Source organism: Equus quagga, chromosome 16 (genome assembly GCF_021613505.1).
Source record: "Equus quagga isolate Etosha38 chromosome 16, UCLA_HA_Equagga_1.0, whole genome shotgun sequence".
Lineage (NCBI taxonomy): Eukaryota > Metazoa > Chordata > Mammalia > Perissodactyla > Equidae > Equus > Equus quagga.
In genome coordinates, this window is record NC_060282.1 from 65,227,330 (window position 1) to 65,244,737 (window position 17,408).

Consider the following 17,408-nt stretch of genomic DNA (forward strand, 5'->3'; position numbering starts at 1 on the left):
CTCAGCAACATACTTGTTTTCTTCCAACAGTTAATACAATGTTTATTTCACTTATTTGCTTGTTTTAGAGATTCTTCCTTCTCTGCCTCTCCGCCAGTCTGCAATAGATTCTAAATTCCAAAACACAGGACCAGGTTGTGTTCCTTGTTTTATCCCTATACCTAGCATAGATGTCAATAAATTTTTTGCTCTGGGGAAAACCAAAAGAACAGCATTGATGAGGATTTTAGGCTGGTCACTTTTAAAACTGCAGATGAGAAGCAAGCTCCGAGGACTGGAATTTGCTTGCCCTTTTGAGAGACATTTGCATTTGTGAAGGAAGGGGAGAATGACCTTGTAGGGACCTGAAATTGGCCACCCCAGGATATGTCTCTTTGGCACTGGGATTCTATGGGGCTGATTGCTTTTGATAAACTGTGACAGGGAAGGAGGCTCTGAGGAATGGAACTTGCTCTTGTTGGGACATATTTACATTTGTAAGGTAAATCTCTATCTGTAAAAGGTGCCTCCTTCTCTGTACCAGGAAGGAGAAGAGAGGTGACCTTGTCCCTAGAAACTCTTAATGGGGAAGGCAAGAACTTGGGTTGGTTGCTGTCTGGCAATCTCATGTAACTGACTTAGGGTGGTGGCTTCTGACCTTTACTTAATCCGATTTGATTCTTGTCTAAAAGTCATGGGATCACCCAAGTGACCAGACCCCACCTGCACTGATACCATTTTAACTTTTTTTCATGTTCTTTCCTTTGTCTTGTAAAGAGATGACTCACATACCCATGCCTTATAAAATTAGCCCTAAACCTCAACTCGGGGCAGCAGCAGCAGCTCTGACTGCCCATGGGTCTTGTCCCCTTGCTATTCCACACTATTCTCTAAATAGAAGAGCACTACTGCCAGATCTTGAGAGTCCAAGAAATCTTTCTTTTGACTCCTTGGCTCACCGACCCCGCATCAGCATCACAGCTCACCTCTCTAGCTTCATCTTTCTTTAGTCAATGCTGAAACTTTGCATATGTGCTCAGCATTGGCTAAAATGCTCTCCCCTGACTTTCCTGCTTGGGAGGTCATATTAATCTTTTAATAATATATCTTTTAATATATTAATATGTTTGTTTATTTCAAAGTTTTTCTTTTAACTGTAAAATTCAGAATTTAGGACACTTGGCTCTGAGTTGTAGCCTCCACTCCTAGTACCGTGTGTGACGTATATTCCAAACAAAAACATTAGAATTATCTAATCCACATCCCCCATGCGGTTTGGACATTGATTTCCAGTTGAAGAAAATTTGTCTTTAAAAATGCCTCTTAGGAAGTAATTTAGGATGAAGGACTCTTAGTTCTACTCTCTGGGAAGCTAGAGATCTCTTTTCTGGTGGTAGCATATGGCCACTCAATATTGGTGTGAACTGAGCATGCTGAAATTAGTAATAAAAGCCCAGGACAAAACGTTGACCAGACTCCTGGAAGAAGAGTAATGTCCCGAGAAGCTATGTGAACAGCTTTTCTCTCACTGCCACCTCTACTCTTTTTTTCTTTCCAGGTTCCGACCCTGTTGCCAGGCTGGCTGGGGCTTGCAGGGTTTGGACGGGCTGGAATCGACTCAGCCTGGGAAGTGGCTCCCACAGTTTAAGCCTCCAGGCGGAGCAGGGGAACCAGGTGCCTGAGCGCCCAGCGTGGGTGCGGGAGAGCCCTGCGAACGGCCAGCGGCTGTGCGGCCTCCGGGCGGCAGGGGGCGCCCCGAGCCGCGCGGCCTTCCCCCGCGGCCGCAGTGGGGGCGGGGCCGCGCTCGGCCGTTGACGAAGGGCGGGTGGAGGGCTCGGCCTGAGAGGCGGAGCCCGGTCCCGGCGGCCTGTCACATAGTTCCCGCGGTGGGCGGCTGCCGCCACCTCTTTGAACCACGGAGAGACTCCTCGGAGCGCTGTAAGTCTCCCCGGACGGGAGCCCGCTCTGCTGAGTAAGTGTTCGCCGCCGCGGGTGGGGAGCGGGCCTGGCGGGGTGTGGTCGGGGCTCAGGGTCGGGGGTTGTGTCCCAGGGCTGCGTTCGCGGCTCCGGGCCGGGGGCGGGAGCTCTTTGGGGCGGAGGTCTCGCGGCTGCTGGGCCGGCAGCGGCGTCCAGGTTACGGGGGTTGGGGGCCCAGGGTTCCTTGCTGGGTGGGGTCTCGCGGCCGCCGGGCTGGGGACGGTGCCCGGTTCCCGGGGGCCGAGGGTTCCCTGTGGTGGGGGTCTCGCGGCTGCAGGGCCGGCCCAGGGGCGGCGCCCTGGTTACCGGTCGGAACTCCCGGGCCGCAGCCACCGCCGCCGCCTCGGGGGTTGTCGAGACCCGGTTGCCTGACAACGTGTGGATGCTTCCTAACGCGGCCGCCACCCACAGCTCCTGGAGACGAGCTGAGCTTTCACGCCCGTTCGCCTTCCCTCCCCCGCGGCTGGGGCTCCGCTCTGCGGCTGAGCCTCCCGAAGCCCCTGCCCTCTTCCTCGGTGCTGGTTAATGGTTAACGTTTACTGAGTGCTTGTGCACCCGGCGCTGTTCCCACCGCTTTGTTTTGCAAGTAAAATTTATTAAATCACCACAGCCCTGTGAGGTCGGGTCCTGTTATCCTGTTTCCCCCTGGCTCCTGGAGCTTGAACCTCTTTGTAACTGCCTTGATTTTAGGATTGTTATATGGGATTTGAATCTAGTTTTCAGTAAATGTTAGCCATGGGACTCATCTTTTGAGAGAGGCTGGCTCTCAAGATTATAGGATTAAAGAGTTTAGTTTGGGTTTCTGGGAAGACTAAATTCTAAAGTAAACCACCGCCTAGTTTCCAAACACATCGGAAAATGCAATAGCCTGATAGCAACCAATATGAGTTTGTAAAAAGCCAGTTATCCTTACCAGAGAAGTTCTGTTTCATATGAAAGAATGGCTTGTCATGTTGACAAGCAAAAAGGAATCCCATGGAAACCAGTCAGATGCTGCTTTTTTTTCTGCATATCATTCTCTCCCTAGGAGGACACTGAGTGCTGGTTAAAGATCTGCTGAAATGCTCCCCAGTGATGAAATTTGGGGTCTCCTGCAGTACAAGATGACCTTCTGGAAGGGAGCAGATGATTTTAGATGGGGTAAATTGAAATAGGATGCTTTCAGTACAGTTTTTCTCAAATAAAATTTTCAGACAAATTGCAATTTAACTCACAAACTTTGAGCAGATTTCAGATTACCCTTTTAACATCATTCTGACTTGTATTCTGGTTGCTTTCCTGAGTGGGAGACACAGGCGTTTCTCCCTGTGTTTCGGCAATTTTACGTCACCCAAAGGCTACCTAATTTATGTTACTGTCCTTGGTCAATATAATGAGGTATTATTAACAGCTGCTAACAGACTTAATAATGCTTTTATGTATTCACTCTCTTTACATATCCTAACCCCCAGCCTCCCTCTCTCCCCCCAACCATATGGTATTTATTTCTTAGCAACAGTTAGGGGGATTTGTCTAAATTTGGGTGTGCCTGTGGAAGTAAGTTGCTCATGTGCTTGTCATCTGCCTGGAGAAAAAGACTGAGCACCTTTCATTTGTTGGAAACATCTCTGGATAGATGGGAAGTGAGAAACATTGTTCTAGTTCACCTCATGCCTCCCTTTCTTTCTTCTAAGGCTCTTTCACAGGCTCCTTCTGACACCCCACACCCATATGTTAGCACTCCCTACTATTCTGTCCTCAGTCTTGTTCTCTTACTCTAGGGTCTCTTTTTCCAGGCATCCACTTCTCCTATAGCTTTAATGATCATTTTAAAAACTGCTAAACCCTTTTTTCTAACCTGGGCTCTATTCTGAATTCCAGTCATATTCAAATTGTTTTCTTGATACTTCCACTGGATGTTTTATGGGTACCTCACATTCAGTCCCTAAACTCCAGTCTGGCTAGACTATGAACCACTGTGTCGGGGCATTATCTTGTCAGGGGCATTATTTGAGGGCAAGGATTATATCTTATACTTTTCATCCCCTTAGCATCTAGAACAGTGCCTTCCTTTAGGACGGGAGTTGTTTTCCATTCCTCATGCTTCCATAGTGGGGAGGAAATTTGCACTTCAGTCAAGAGGGAAAAGGATGGAAGCAATGTTTTCCTGTCTCTTAGTGATTGATGAAATTAGAAGAAGGAATTGGGCATTCTCAGTTATTTCTGTGTCCTCTCTGTTTTTTAGATTTGCTTAGGTTTGGCAGAATGGGAATGTTCTGTTTTGCTTATATTTCTTTCTATATGATAAACACAATGGGCCTAAGTTGAAGATTTAGAGATGTTGATTTGGATTATGATAACCAGTGTACTTTGTTTGGACGCTTTTTAAAAGAAGGGGAGTACTGATGTGTACAAAGATTATGAAAGTACAACAAGAATTAATAAAACTGCTGTGATTTATTGATTTCTAAGTGTCAGGTGTGTCATACATTTTATTTGCATCATTGTATTTTTTCTCCATAACAACTCTGGAGTAGATATTTCCATTTTACAAATGAGGAAACTGAGGGATAGAGAGGTTAAGGAACGTATCTGAGGTCAATCACATGGAGTGTTAGTGATGGAATTGGGTTTCAAATCCAGGTCTTTCAGTTGAACTGTTTTCCTGAAAACTGTTTATCATCTGCATACGTTGTACACAGCTACTGGGAGAAAAAAAACCTGGTAATAATATCTTGAAAAAAGTTCTGAGTGATTTTACATTGTAGGGTGAAGGAAGATAAAGAATCCCATATAGGTATCTTTCTTGTATCTTAATCTTTAAATTATAAACATTGTTACTCTGTTTTATACTTAGGCTGTATCTGTTAACACAATCTCTGTAACTCACTGAGTAATTCTTGAATAATTTTGTAGTTTTATGCAAGTTGTCATGTGCTTTTAGGAGTGAGAAAGAGAAAAGTGGCCATGACAGCTCGAAGCTGGCCTGTACTATCACCAAGGCCTTGGTGTTCCTAGGAATCGGATTGACAGTACTGCTTAGGCTTGGTCTGTTGAAGATAAACAATTGCACAGAACATCAACGTCGAACAAGGCTGCTTGTGTCCGTGATGGATCAAGAGAAAAACAAAACCACTCTATAATCATGTCCAAACACATGTAAAACATGAATGTTGTCCAAGCCACAAAATGCCAAACATCCCCTCTCCCAGCTCATATGATTGACTGTTGCCTCTTTACCAGTTACAGTTTTAGCCTCATCCTATAGGTAAGATTTATTAAGCTGTCCAGTCATAGAATTACCCTTACCTCCTGACTGCATTCAATCCTGAGCAAGGCTTTGCTTCCTTAAACCCTCCCCCAAATCACCTAACACAAGTCCAAATCCCATAAGTCTTTTCTAACACCCTCTTACTAAGATACTCTAAAGTTCCTCAAGGTGGGCATTGAGGCATCTCTCGATGCAATGAGTGATAAACCCAACTAGTTTAACCACAGTATTGTTCCTGGCATTCTTTGTCTGGAAGGCATTGCCAGGAGAAGGCTTGTTAGTATCTTTGACTCTTCAATTTAATAGTAGAGCTATGTTTTAATCAGATTAGACAGTAGAATAAAATTAGAAAGGATTAAACATATACTTACATCTGATGAATCTCATGCTTTAGCTATGGCGTATAGTATACTCACTATCATTGTTTAAAAATGTGTTTCATTACAATGGTTACTGTTGCATAAAATCAATTCTAGAATTTATAATTGAGGTTAAATTGTTATAGTAAAGGGAAATTTCAGTATCTATAAATTAGAGAGAGCTTTCAAAGAGTGGTTAGAACAACATAAGAACATATTAATAATTGTTAACAATTATGTGATAACTTTAGAGAGTTCAGAGTGAAAGAGGCTTGTTACTTTTTGGTTTTTTAGATTAATTACATTTCTGCTTAAATTCTGCATGAAATCCTCTAGCAAAGTATATGATTAAATGTGTGTTATCCCATCCTTATCTTTTGTTTCTATCAGATATAAAATACTTAGGAAAACCAGGAAATTTTAAGAAGTGATTTTTTTTATTGAGTTATTGATAGGTTACAATCTTGTGAAATTTCAGTTGTACATTAATGTTTGTCAGTCATGTTGTAGGTGCACCACTTCACCCTTTGTGCCCACCCCCCACCCCACCTTTCCCCTGGTATCCACTAAACTGTTCTTAGTCCATAATTTTAAATTCCTCATATGAGTGGAGTCATACACAGGTTATCCTTCTCTCGCTGGCTTATTTCACTTAACATAATTCCCTCAAGGTCCATCCATGTTATTGCAAATGGAATGATTTTGTTCTGTTTTGCAGCTGAGTAGTATTCCATTGTATATATGTACCACATCTTCTTTATCCATTCGTCTGTTGCTGGACACTTAGGTTGCTTCCACGTCTTGGCTATTGTAAACAGTGCTGCAATAAACATGGGGTGCATAGGACTTTTGGGATTGCTGACTTCAAGCTCTTTGGATAAATACCCAGTAGTGGGATGGCTGGATCGTATGGTAGTTCTATTTTTAATTTTTTGAGGAATCTCCATACTGTTTTCCATAGTGGCTGCACCAGTTTGCATTTCCACCAGCAGTGTATGAGGGTTCCTTTTTCTCCACAACCTCTCCAACATTTGTTGCTATTAGTTTTAGATATTTTTGTCATTCTAACGGGTTGTAAGGTGATATCTTAGTGTAGTTCTGTTTTGCATTTCCCTGATGATCAGCGATGATGAGCATCTTTTCATGTGCCTATTGGCCATCAGTATATCTTCTTTGGAGAAATGTCTGTTCATGTCTCCAGCCCATTTTTTGATTGGGTTGTTTGATGTTTTGTTGTTGAGTTGCGAGAGTTCTTTATATATTATGGATATTAAGCCTTTGTCAGATATATGACTTGCAAATATTTTTTCCCAGTTAGTGGGTTGTTTTTTTGTTTCAATCCTGTTTTCATTTGCCTTGAAGAAGCTCTTTAGTCCGATGAAGTCCATTTTTTTATTCTTTCTATTGTTTCCCTTCTCTGAGAAGGCATGGTGTCCAAAAAGATCCTTTTAATACTGATGTCAAAGAGTGTACTGCCTACATTTTCTTCCAGAAGCCTTATGGTTTCAGGTCTCAGCTTTAGGTCTTTGATCCATTTTGAGTTTATTTTGGTGAATGGTGAAAAAGAATGGTCAATTTTCATTCTTTTACATGTGGCTTTCCAGTTTTCCCAGCACCATTTGTCGAAAAGACTTTCTTTTCTCCATTGTATGCCCTCAGCTCCTTTTTCAAAGATAAGCTGTCCATAGATGTGTGGTTTTATTTCTGGGCTTTCAATTCTGTTCCATTGATCTGTGCACCTGTTTTTGTACCAGTACCATGCTGTTTTGATTACTGTAGCTTTGTAGTATGTTTTGAAGTCAGGGATTGTGATGCCTCCCGTTTTGTTCTTTTTTCTCAGGATTGCTTTAGAAATTCGGGGTCTTTTGTTGCCCCATATGAATTTTAGGATTCTTTGTTCTAATTCTGTAAAGAATGTCATTGGGATTCTGATTGGGATGGCGTTGAATCTGTAGATTGCTTTAGGTAGAACGGACATTTTAACTATGTTTATTCTTCCAATCCATGTACATGGAATGTCTTTCCATCTCCTTATGTCGTCATCCAATTCTCTCAGAAAGGCCTTGTAATTTTCATTATATAGGTCCTTCACTTCCTTAGTTAAATTTACCCCAAGGTATTTTATTCTTTTTGTTGCGATTGTGAATGGTATTGTATTCTTGAGTTCTTTTTCTGTTGCTTCATTACTGGAGTATAGAAATGCTACTGATTTATGCAAACTGATTTTATACCCTGCAACTTTGCTGTAGTTGTTGATTACTTCTACCAGTTTTCCGATGGATTCTTTGGGGTTTTCTATATATAAGATCATGTCGTCTGCAAACAGCGAGAGTTTCACTTCTTCCCTCCCTATTTGGATTCCTTTTATTCCTTTTTCTTGCCTGACTGCTCTGGCCAGGACCTCCAGTACTATGTTAAATAAGAGTGGTGATAGAGGGCATCCTTGTCTCGTTCCTGTTTTCAGGGGGATGGTGTTCAGTTTTTGCCCCTTGAGTATGATGTTGGCTATTGGTTTGTCGTATATGACCTTTATTATGTTGAGGTAGTTTCCTTCTATGCCCATTTTGTTCAGAGTTTTTATCATAAATGGCTGTTGGATCTTGTCAAATGCCTTCTCTGCATCTATTGAGATGATCATGTGGTTTTTATTCCTCAGTTTGTAGATGTGGTGTATTATGTTGATTGATTTGCGGATGTTGAACCATCCCTGTGTCCCTGGTATGAATCCCACCTGATCCTGATGTATGATTCTTTTGATGAATTGCTGAATTCTGGTTGCCAAGATTTTGTTTAGAATTTTTGCATCTATGTTCATCAGTGATATTGGCCTGTAGTGCTCTTTTTTCGTGGTGTCCTTGTCAGGTTTTGGTATCAGCGTGATGTTGGCCTCATAGAATGTGTTAGGAAGTGTTCCATCCTCCCTAATTTTTTGGAATAGCTTGAAAAGGATAGGTATTAAATCCTCTCTGAAAGTTTGGTAGAATTCCCCAGGAAAGCCATCTGGTCCTGGGGTTTTATTCTTTGGGATGTTTTTGATTGCTGTTTCCATCTCTTTCCTTGTGATTGGTCTGTTCAAATTGTCTGCCTCTTCTTGAGTGAGCTTTGGGAGATTGTAGGAGTCCAAGAATTTATCCATTTCCTCTAGGTTATCCATTCTGTTGGCATATAGTTTTTTGTAGTATTCTCTTATAATCTGTTGTATTTCTGCAGAGTCTGTTGTTATTTCTCCTCGCTCATTTCTGATTTTGTTTATTTGAGCTTTCTCCCTTTTTTTCTTTGTAAGTCTGGCTAGTGGTTTGTCAATTTTATTTATCTTCTCAAAAAACCAGCTCTTTGTCTCATTGATCCTTTCTACTGCCTTTTTCGTTTCAATAGTATGTATGTCTGCTCTGATTTTTATTATTTCTCTCCTTCTGCTGACTTTGGGCTTCATTTGTTCTTTTTTCTCTAGTTCAGTTAGGTGTGCTTTAAGGTTGCTTATTTGGGATTTCTCTTGTTTGTTAAGATGTGCCTGTATTGTGATGAATTTTCCTCTTAATACAGCTTTTGCTGTATCCCATATGAGTTGGTATGGCATGCTATCATTTTCATTTGTTTCCAGGTTATTTTTTTATTTCTTCTTTAATTTCTTCATGATCCATTGCTTGTTCAGTAGTGTGTTGTTTAGTCTCCACATCTTTGTGCCTTTCTCAGCTTTTTTCTTGTAGTTAATTTCTAGCCTTATAGCACTATGATCTGAGAAGATGCTTGTTATTATTTCAATTTTTTAAATTTGTAGAGGCTTGCCTTGTTTCCCAACATATGGTCTATCCTAGAGAATGTTCCATGTGCACTTGAGAAGAATGTGTATTCAGCTCCTTCAGGGTGGAGTGATCTATATATGTCTATTAAGTCCAATTGTTTTAGTTTTTCATTCAGCTCCACTATTTCCTTGTTGATTTTCTGTCTGGATGATCTGTCCATTGATGTGAGTGGGGTGTTGAGGTCCCCTACTATTATTGTGTTGTTTTTAACATCTTCCTTTAGGTCTGTTAATAGTTGCTTTATGAATCTTGGTGCTCCTGTGTTGGGTGCATAGATATTTATAAGCGTTATTTCTTCTTGATGAAGTGTCCCTTTGATCATTATATATTGTCCCTCTGTGTCTCTCTTTACCTGTCTTATTTTGAAATCCACTTGGTCTGATATGAGAATTGCAACACCTGCCTTTTTTTCCTTGCTATTTGCTTGAAGTATTGTCCTCCACCCCTTCACTGTGAGTCTGTGTTTGTCCTTGGGGCTGAGGTGTGTTTCCTGGAGGCAACAAATTGTTGGATCTTGTTCTTTAATCCATTTTGCCACTCTGTGTCTTTTATTGGAGAGTTCAATCCGTTCACATTGAGAGTGATTATTGATGCATGTGGACTTAGTGCTGTTAATCTGTCGCTCATTATCTTGTTTTCCTGCGTTTCTTTTCCTGTGTGCTTTAGACTACCCATTTAATACTGCAATTTCTTATGCTGGGTTTCTTAGATTTTTCCTTATTTATGATTTGTGATTCTGTTCTGTACTTTATTTTAGTGTCTACCTTGAAGTTTGTATTTAGAATCTCGTGTATAATATAGTCTATTCTCTGGTGGTCTCTTACTTACTTGACCAATACTGATTTAGACCCTTTGCTCTTCCCCTCCTAAATAATTATTTTCATTTTTTATTCCAACTCGTCTTATTAATTTGTAGTTAGAGTGCTAAGATCGTCCTTGCTTTGGTAGTTTCCTTACCTTTACCCTAATGCTATAGTTGAATATTTGCTATCCTGTTCTGGTTCTATCCATCGGTCTCCCTAGTCTGTGGCTTGTGTCCCCTTTCTCCCTTTTTTCTTTTTTCAGGTATGAGAGCCTTCTTGAGGATTTCTTGTAATGGAGGGCTTTTGGTTACAAATTTCCTTAACTTTTGTTTGTCTGGAAAAGATTTAATTTCTCCCTCATATCTGAAGGAAATTCTTGCTGAATAGAGTATTCTTGGCTGAAGGTTTTTATCCTTTAAAGCTTTGAATATGTTACTCCATTCTCTCCTAGCTTGCAGGGTTTCTGTAGAGAAATCCGCTGACAGTCTGATAGGGGCTCCTTTATAGGTTATTCTCTTTTTTTTTCTTACTTCCCTGAGTTATTCTTTCCTTATCTTTCCTTTTTGCCAACTTTACTACTATGTGCCTTGCAGTAGGTCTTTTTACATTGACAAATCTAGGAGATCTAAAACCCTCGTCTACACACATTTCTCCGTCGATCCCTAGATTTGGGAAGTTCTCTTCAATAATTTCGTTAAGCACACTTTCTGCTCCATTTTCCTTTTCCATATTCTCGGGAATTCCTGTGATCCTTATGTTCTTACTCCTCATTGAATCCATTATCTCTCGGAGATTTTCCTCATTTTTTTAAATTCTTAGTTCTCTTTCTTCCTCTGTCTAGCGCCATTCAGCCTGTCTATCTTCGATTATGCTAATTTTCTCCTCTATGTTGTCTACACGGGCATTCAGGGAATCTATATTCTGTTTTATCTGGTCCATTGTGTTTTTCATCTCAAGTAATTCTGTTTGATTCTTCTTTATGATTTCAATCTCTTTTGTGAAGTAACTCCAGAACTCGGCTTGTTTCTCTATCTTTCTCTCTACCTCATTGAGTTTTTTGATTATAGCTTCTCTGAACTCATTATCACTTAGTTTACCTACTTCCAAATCCTCAGGACTTAATTCTATGTTTTTATTGTTTTCCTTCTGATCTGGGGCTTTTATAAATTGCTGGATGGTAGAGGAGCGGTTTTTTCACATGGTGGTAGAATTCAGTTGCAGTTGCAGGCTGTCGCCACTAGATGGGGGTCAAGAGCCGCCTGTTATGAGCTCTTCGCCTTCGCGGCAAGATGGCTGTGCCCACTGGCTTTGTTAGTGGGGAGGGGCTGTTACTCACATGTGCCGGTCTGGGTTCAGATCAGTTCTGTTCTCTGGTCTCCCAAGGCCCTTGATTCATGGGGTCCCTGCGGACGGAAGCTTTCCCTCCGTCAGCGGGTCTCCACTGAATCAGCGGCAGGAGTCCTGGATGATCCCCCCCGTCGCGTGGCCCCTCCCCGACCCGCGCCGCAGCGATCGCAGACTCTAGGGGAGGGAGCAATGTTCTCTCCTACCGTTCCAGCACCTCCAAGGGTGTAAGCAAGGTTTATGATCTCCGCCTTCTTGGTATTGTAGGTCTCTAACGAGCTGGCATTATGTTTATTCTCTGAAATTCAGTTCTTCCAATCTTTTGTTGTATTTTGGAGGGGAGAGAATCCCGGGTCAGCTCACCCCGCCATTTTGCTCCGCCCCCTTCCTTCAAGAAGTGATTTTTTAACATAAAAACTTCCCTTTGCTGTTGAGCTGTTTTGAATTTTTACCAGGAAAATCTTTTGTGACAAATAACAAAAATGGCTAAAATATATTAACTTTTGTTGGTTTCGAATATATTTTGCTAAAGCTATATTTTAAAATCTGTTCTTTTTGGAAATAAATAATAGATTGAATTCACATTATGTACTAAACTGATGTAAGTTTCAAAATATTTCTTTTAAGTCAATCTTGCTTCTCTACATTTTTACAAATTATCATTGTCCCCCAAAGATTAAATTCAGTGGATGGTTGTTTTCTTGTACTCTTACATTTGATATTATTGACTGGTTCTTTCTTATATCTCTCTTCCTTCCACAAAGTATGTCAACTTGGTTTTCTTTCTATCCTTTTTATTTATTTATTTATTTTTTTAAAGATTTTATTTTTTCCTTTTTCTCCCCAAAGCCCCCTGGTACATATTTGTATATTTCTCGTTGTGGGTTCTTCTAGTTGTGGTATGTGGGACGCTGCCTCAGCGTGGTTTGATGAGCAGTGCCATGTCCGCGCCCAGGATTCGAACCAACGAAACACTGGGCCGCCTGCAGCGGAGCGCGCGAACTCAACCACTCAGCCACGGGGCCAGCCTCTTTCTATCCTTTTTAAAATTATTCTTTCTTTTATTTTCTTCTAGCTTCAATTCTTCTGTCACCCCTTCAAGTGTACATTGCCCAGCATTTAGTTCTAGGTCATCTCTCTTTTTTTCCTGTCTGTGCTCATTTATCTTGGCTTCAAATATTATCTTTAAAATACTTAACTCTTAAATAAACATTTCTAATGTGGTCCTTTTCCTTGAATTTAAGTCTTGAATTTCTAACCATCTGCTGGAAATTTCCAATAGCATGTCTTACTAGCCCTAACTTAACCTATCTAAACCAAACCTTTCCAAACCAGCCAGCTTCTTCTGACTTATTTCTGTACAGGATTATGTCCACGTTTAGTTTCCAGGAATTAAAATTTTGGTCATCAGTGGCTCCTTCTTTCTTCCCACATAATCCAATTAGTCCCTAAGTTTCATGGGTTTTTGAAAAATGTATTTAAAAAAATTCTAGGTTCAGTAGGGAAAGGAATAGTCTTCAAAAAATGGTGGTGGAATAATTTTATCTGCACAATAATCCATGTGCAAAAAAAATTGAACCTTGACCTTCATTTTACATCATTTGTAAAAATTAACTTGAAATAGATCATAGTCTTAGATGTAAGAGAGGAAACTATAAAACTTCTAAAGAAAACAAAGAAGAAAATAGTTGTGATCTTGGGGAAGGCAAAAACTTCTTACACATGACATGAAAAGCACAACAATTGATGAAAAATTGATGAAAAATGGATAAATTGGACTTCATAAAAATTAAAAACTTTTGTTCTTAAGACATCATCACACAGTTGTTTATAGTAGCTTTATTCCTACTTGTCAAAACCTGGAGGCAACCAAGATGTCCTTCAGTAGATGGAGTAGATAAATAAGCTGTGGTACATCCAGACGCTAGAATATTTTTCAGTGCTAAAAAGAAATGAACTATGAAGGGTTGAAAAGACAATGAGAAAAGTTAGTAATGCATACTGGTAAGTGAAAGAAGCTAATCTGAATAGGCTATATACTGTGTGATTACAACCACAGTAGTCCCTCTGTGTCTGTGGGGGTTGTTTCCAGGACCCTGGGTCGATATCTAAATCCATGGATGCTCAAGTCTCTTAATTGGCCCTCTGTATCCCCAAGGGATTCAGCCAACTGCTGATTGTAAACATGGTAGATTGAATCCACGGATGTGAAACCTGCAGATACGGAGGGCCACCTGTACACGATATTCTGGAAAGGCAAAACTATGGAGACAGTAAAAAGATCATTGGTTTCTAGGAGTTGGAAAGGAGGGAGGGATGAATAGGTGGAGTACAGAGGACCTTTAGGGCAGAGAAACTGCTCTGTATGATTCTATAATGGTGGATATGTGTCATTATACATATGTACAAACCCAGAGAATGTAGAAAGCAAGAATGAATGGTAATGTAAACTATGGACTTTGAGTAATAATGATACATCAATGTGGGTTCATCGACTGTAACAAATGTACCACTCTGGTTGGGAATGTTGATAATAGTGGAGGCTGTACATGAGCAGGGCAGAGGATATATGGGACATCTATACCTTCTGCTCAGTTTTGCTGTGAAATTAAAACTGCTCTGAAAAAATAAAATCTATTAAAAAAAAGAAGACATTATTAAGAAAACTTAAACCACAGACTAAGAGAGAATATTTACAAGACATGTTTGATAAAGGATTTGTATCTAGTATATATAAAAAATCGGGCTGGTTTCATGGTCGAGTGGTTAAGTTCACGCGCTCCACTTTGGTGGCCCAGGGTTTCACTGGATAGGATTCTGGGCACAGATATGGCACCACTCATCAGGCCATGTTGAGACGGCATCCCACATGCCACAACTAAAATGACCCACAACTGAAATATACAACTATATACTGGGGAGATTTGGGGAGAAAAAGCAATTTAAAAAAAAAAGATTGTCAATAGTTGTTAGCTCAGGTGCCAGTCTTTAAAAAAAAAAACAAAAAACTTACAACTCAGTAATAAGAAAACAACTTAATTTTAAAAATGGACAGAAGATTGGAAGACATTTTGCCAGTGGTTATATATATATAATAAAGATACATGAATGACAAGCACATGAAAAGAGGGTCAACATCATAGTCATTAGAGAAATGCAAATTAAAACCACATTGAGTACTATTATACGCCCAATAGAATGACCAAGATCAAAAAGAGTGAAGATGGGGCTGGCCCTGTGGCCGAGTGGTTACGTTTGCATGCTGTGCTTCAGAGGCCCAGGGTTTCGCTGGTTTGGATCCTGGGTGTGGACATGGCACTGCTCATCAGGCCACGCTGAGGTGGCATCCCACCTGCCACAGCTAGAAGGACTCACAACTAAAAATACACAACTATGTACTGGTGGGGGGGGGGCTTTGGAGAAAAAATGGAAAAATAAAATCTTTTTTTAAAAAAAAAAGACTGACGATACCAAGTATTGGTGAGGACATATAGAAATTGCAACCCTCATATACTGCTGGTTGGAATGTAAAATGGTCCAGTCACTTACACTTAGAGGAACAGTTTAGCAGTTCCTCAAAATGTGAAGCATAGTTACAGATGTCTCAGCAATTCCACACTAAGTATGTGTTGAAGAGAATTGAAAACATATGTCCACCACAAAAACCTGTTCACGAATGTTCATAGTATCAGTATTCATAAATAGCCAAAAAATGGAAACCACCCAAATGTCCAGCAGTGGGTGAATAGATAATAAAATGTGGCATTTCTATACAATGGAATACTAATTAGCAGTAAAAAAACAGTAACTACTTACTAATAGCTGCAAGGATGAATCTCAAAAACATTAACTGAAAGAAGCCAGACACAAAAGACTATGTATTGTATGATCCATTTATATGAAATTTCCACATTAGGCAAAACTATAGAGGCAGAAAGCAGATCAGTGTTTGCCTGAGTTGGGGGTGGGAATGAGGATTGACTACACAGGGGCATGAGAGAACCTTTTTGGGGTGATGGAAGCATTATAAGGTGTGATTGTGGGGAAAATTGCACAACTGTGTGAATTTACTAAAACTTATGGAAATGTTCACTAAAATGGGTGAATTTTATGGTATATAAGTTATTCTTCAATAAAAACAACAGCTTATGAATTTAAAAACAATTCTAGGGCTTACTGAAAAATATAGGCTTTCATGAGAACATACTGATGATAAGCTGATAAATGTGGGTAAAGGAAGGGTTCTTAGAATAAGTGCTAACTGGTGAATGAAATATGCAGAGAGTGGTGGAATTGGAAAATTAGCATTTTGCAGCCATCTAGAATCAAAGATTGGATCTGTTAAGAATCACCAGTTGATGCCAAATCTTGGAAATTTTGATCAGAAGCAGGATATTTGTGTGGTCTGAAAATACCTCCTCATAGTTAGAAGGGAACAGTAGTGCAGAAATCAGACAGTGGCTTGACCCGGTGATCAGAAATAACATCACTAATGAAGGGCAGATGGTCATCGTGTGTCTCTAATTATTGACACTTTGAAGAGGACACATCACCACCTAAGTAATATTTCTCTTGAGAATGCATAACCTGAATTTAGTTATGAAGAAACATCAGACAAACCCCAAATGAGACCATTCTATTAAAAAGGGTGGGTGGGGGTGGGATGTATGAAAAAATATCAATGTCATAAAAGACAGAGGAAGGTGGTGGAAATGTTCCAAATTAAAGAAGGCTAAAGAGACATAACAATGAATAACATAGACTGGATCCTGAACTGGAAAGAGAGAAAAATATGCTGTAAAGGACACTATTAGGTCATTTGACAACATTGGAACATGGACAGTAGATTAAAAAAATCAATGTTACTGAAGCTGATATTGAGGTTATGTAAGAGAATAACTTAATACACATGGAAACGTTTAGGGGTAAATGGCCATGATATATGTAATTCACCCTCTGAATAATTTTGGAAAAAATTATGTGTGTAAAGAGAGAATGAACTATGTGCATAAAGGATAAAGCAAATGATGCAAAATCTCAAAAATAGGAAATAGGTAAAGAGTAAGGTGTTCTTTGTACTATTTTTATTGTAACTTTTTTGTATGTTCACAATTACCTAATTACCTCCAAGTAGTTAAAAAAAAACACAGAAAAAAAGTGCTTTGACTTAGAGTTCAAAGTTTTTTTTTTTGGTATGTGTGTGGGGATGGTGGTGGTGGTTCATTTTATTTTTTCTTTCTTTTTGGGTATTTTAAATGTAGGTCTTTCTGGGAAGTTTGGAGAGAAAGCAGGCGGACATTTCAGTCAAGCTTGTTTGAAGTTCTCCATTTGGGAAATGAGTTGAAATACTAAATGTAGGCTAAGCCTGCATGTTAATAATTAGCCTAAAAATCCTCTGATGTAACTGTCCTCTTTAAAAGTTTTGTTTTATTTTCTTTCAGTATCTACAAAATGACTGATAATTTGGATGAATTTATTGAAGAGCGAAAAGCCAAATTGGCCAAAGACAAAGCAGAATTGGAAAGTGATCCACCTTACATGGAAATGAAGGTGAAGTTAATCATTTTCTCCCAGCATATTACATTAAGATTGCCGTTAAAGCTTAGCCCTGTGTAAATGCAAAACCTCCTCTTCTATGAGTGAGAATCATCTGTTTCATGCTTAAGTTTGGCTGTGCTTTCGTTCTAACTCTGAGAGCCTGACTCTGGACAAGATTTCAGTGATTTCGAATGCAGTTTTTCTTTTGCAGTATTTTGTATCTCACAACTTCTCCTCTCTCTTATTAGAGTTTTAATTAATAATTTATGTCCTTCATAAAAGGATTAGGAGACTAGTTCTAGTACAAGGAACTTTCAGAATATGAACAATACGTGTAAAAGCAAGTTCTCGTAGT

The 17,408-nt window shown here is 39.9% G+C and overlaps 1 protein-coding gene across 7 annotated transcripts in view; it reads left to right on the forward strand.

Annotated features, from left to right (window-relative positions):
- The first annotated feature begins 1,679 nt into the window (after nucleotides 1-1,679).
- Nucleotides 1,680-17,408, forward strand: part of CSPP1 (centrosome and spindle pole associated protein 1) — a 152,126-nt gene continuing 136,397 nt past the window's right edge. For 5 of the 7 annotated variants that reach the window (XR_006885590.1, XM_046642065.1, XM_046642066.1 and 2 more), the window contains exons 1-2: nucleotides 1,819-1,951; nucleotides 16,957-17,065. Coding sequence is in view for 6 of the 7 variants with exons in the window: in XM_046642065.1 (XP_046498021.1) it covers nucleotides 16,967-17,065 (99 nt within the window). In the remaining variant the exon portion in view is untranslated. Of the gene's footprint in view, nucleotides 1,952-16,956; nucleotides 17,066-17,408 lie in introns of all 7 variants that reach the window. The other 2 variants (XM_046642064.1, XM_046642067.1) reach the window with 1 other exon arrangement.